General features: G+C 35.6%; 1 protein-coding gene across 1 annotated transcript in view; it reads left to right on the top strand.

Annotated features, from left to right (window-relative positions):
- Window positions 1-2,152: 2,152 nt before the first annotated feature.
- The window catches only part of LOC108972528 (calreticulin), a 6,288-nt gene continuing 5,663 nt past the window's right edge, over window positions 2,153-2,777 (top strand). The window contains 3 exon segments of the mRNA XM_018939158.1: window positions 2,153-2,250; window positions 2,306-2,457; window positions 2,517-2,621. Of these exon segments, the coding sequence (XP_018794703.1) occupies window positions 2,364-2,457; window positions 2,517-2,621 (199 nt within the window). The 5' untranslated portion in view covers window positions 2,153-2,250; window positions 2,306-2,363.

The raw sequence follows: 2,777 nt of genomic DNA, 5'->3' as shown, positions 1-2,777 counted from the left end.
TTGCAGTAACACTGCAAGGCGGGCGGAGTGTTGATCCCGCCCCGCCCAATTTCTTTTGCCTTGTCTGTATCAGCAGAGCAATCTCTTCTTCGAAGTTTTAATTCGAACGCAACCAAATAATAATTGGAAAAAAGTTGCGCTCTCGCTTCTTTGGCGAAAGCTCAACCGATCCAGACGTGGTAAGTGTGTTTCCATTTTTATTATTTATATTAAAAATAGATTTATTATAAGAAGCATTTTGTTTTTTATTTAATATTTTGTGTGGAACCATTTGAGCTGTCCTTTTCCCCACTACCAATCACAACCACGAAAAGAGCCAATTCGGTAAATCTGCGATAGAGACGTCTGATATGATCAAGCAGGCTTACCCAAATGTTGCTTTAGCAAGATGTGGTGTGTTTCGGTGGCACCAGGCCTTTTTGGAGGGCCGGCAAGAAGTCGCTGATGAAGAACATGCTGGGAGACCTGCGATTTCGACAAACAACGATGATGTGACTCGTGTGCGCAAAGTTTTGAACTCAGACCGTCGACTAAGTATTCTTTTAATTTCCCAGATGTTAAATGTATTAAAATTTGTGGTTCAAGACATTGTAACTGACGACCAGAAATAATAGTGAGTGGAAGTGTGCCAAGAAAATTTGAAAGTATATGATGAGTCATAGATTTTGAGTATTCTTGCCTGAGAAGGCCGACGAGAGGCAAGCATTTTGAGACGACAGAGGGGATCCAAGCAGCATGCACCTCAGCTCTCAAGGCTATTCAGGAGAATACCTTCCGTGACGAATTCAATGCTTGGAAATTGTACTAGCAGTGCTGCATCGACGCAGAAGGAGCCTATTTTGAATGTTTTTAAAGAATTGTATCGATTGGTTCAATAAAATTTTTTAAATCAACTCAATCCCAAAACTTTCCGGACAAACCCTGTATTTAAATAGTAGTTATATAGATTGCTGCAAACATTAAACACCGAGGCGAAATATACATTCATAAAGATTTTAATTTCTTTCTTGTTTTGCTGCAAATTTTCTTCTTAATAATTACAATTTATCGTTTTCGCCAGCAATTTACTTCTTATAGTGCTGTAAAATTCGTTTTTTCCAACGCTCCGCGTTTCCACGGCCCCTTTTAGGAAGGCGCCTATAAGAATGAGGAATTTTTGATAGGAATTTATCCGCTGCCGTTTTTATTTAGTTACAACTATTATCAATCGAAAGCACATATAARTCGTGTATGGCTACCTTAAGGATATCCACTTATCAGGGTTGCCAATAGCCAAGACGGTTTTGTTAACGGGGCATCTCGACAGGATAAAATCTAGGTCTTGCTGTCAAATCTATTGCTATTGCCATTGCCAAATCTGTATGTGGGCATTTGTTATCTTGACATAATCATTTGCGCAAAGGCGTAGGGTAGGTAGGTTCGAGCTGATGTAGCGCATGCTTTGAACTCTTGCGAAATGCCGTCGGGTAGATAGCTGATGTACTTTTTATGAGGAAAATACGATCCCATTTGTTAGATCCGTTTTTCCACAAACGTATTTCTGGAATAAGAAGAAATAAGAATTCATATTTTTGGACTATTATATTATAATTGTGACATAAATATACCAATTAAAATATTAAATTTGAAATGAGCAAAGAAGTTTTTATTTATGCTTGCATAAGTTTATTGAATTTGAGACTTCGGTCATTCCCAACCCAATCTGCATAATTTTTCCATAAATTAATTATTAAGCTAAATATTAATTTTTTGGTATAATATTATTTTGAAAATGTACTTTATTTTTATAACATAACACAACCATCTTAATACTCGCTTTTCTAAATTTCATATTACCGAAATAAAAATGCCGTCGGCATATGTGCAAATGGGATATGTTGCCTCTTCGAAATTTTCATTGAAATGAAAACTGCGCCGTCAAACTGCTGAAGTGACAGCTTATTGCTTACAATATATAGCAATCTAATTGGTATTCTATATATTGTAAGCAATAAGCAATGTGGAGTCTCCACAGGCAATAGGCACGGCAATACACTTAGTAAAATATAGATTTTATCCTGTCGAGATGCCCCGTAACCAATAACGTTGGTTTTATCGAATTTGCTTTCTGGCAGCTCTGTTTATTGACGAGTTATTTGAGCTGTATTCCTTTTATTGGCTGAAATATGACCAATCAGAAGACACCATCTGTTTTTATATCTTAAATTTCCTGATTCTTTTTCTCATCTGTGGAAACCGTGTATGAAAGAGGTAAGATGAGTGTTTAGTTTTACCGGCATTAATCTATACTAGGCAGTCGTTTCAGGTGTTACTCTAATTTTAACTTAGTGGCTTGAAACAGTGGTCGATATATATCATAAAGAATGGATTCGTGGATAATCAAAATATTACCCATATTATTATTTACATTTGAGATTGTTAAGTCTGAAATTTATTTAGAAGATAATTTTAAAGATGGTAATRTTCCTAGTATGTAATTACACACATTTGCTGATGTACATATTTATTTCTTGAAGATACTTGGGAGAATTTATGGATATATAGTAAACATGCTGGCAAGGAGTTTGGTAAATTTGTAAGGAGTTCTGGCAGATTTTATAGTGATGAAAATGTTGATAAGGGTAAGAAAATTCTAAATATTAAGTATGTATCAATTAATTTGCAATGTTAATGGGTTGTGTTTAGTATCGCGCCGGTTAATTTTGGCTCACCGTACCTAAACGAGAGAACCAAATGGAAAATTTTAAACACGCATGTATGCTTAAATTATCGAACTT

This window comes from Bactrocera latifrons, unplaced genomic scaffold (assembly GCF_001853355.1).
Source record: "Bactrocera latifrons isolate USDA-ARS-PBARC rearing strain unplaced genomic scaffold, ASM185335v1 scaffold_400, whole genome shotgun sequence".
NCBI lineage: Eukaryota > Metazoa > Arthropoda > Insecta > Diptera > Tephritidae > Bactrocera > Bactrocera latifrons.
Note: the sequence above shows the minus strand (reverse complement) of the source record. Positions and strands in the feature narration are given on the sequence as shown.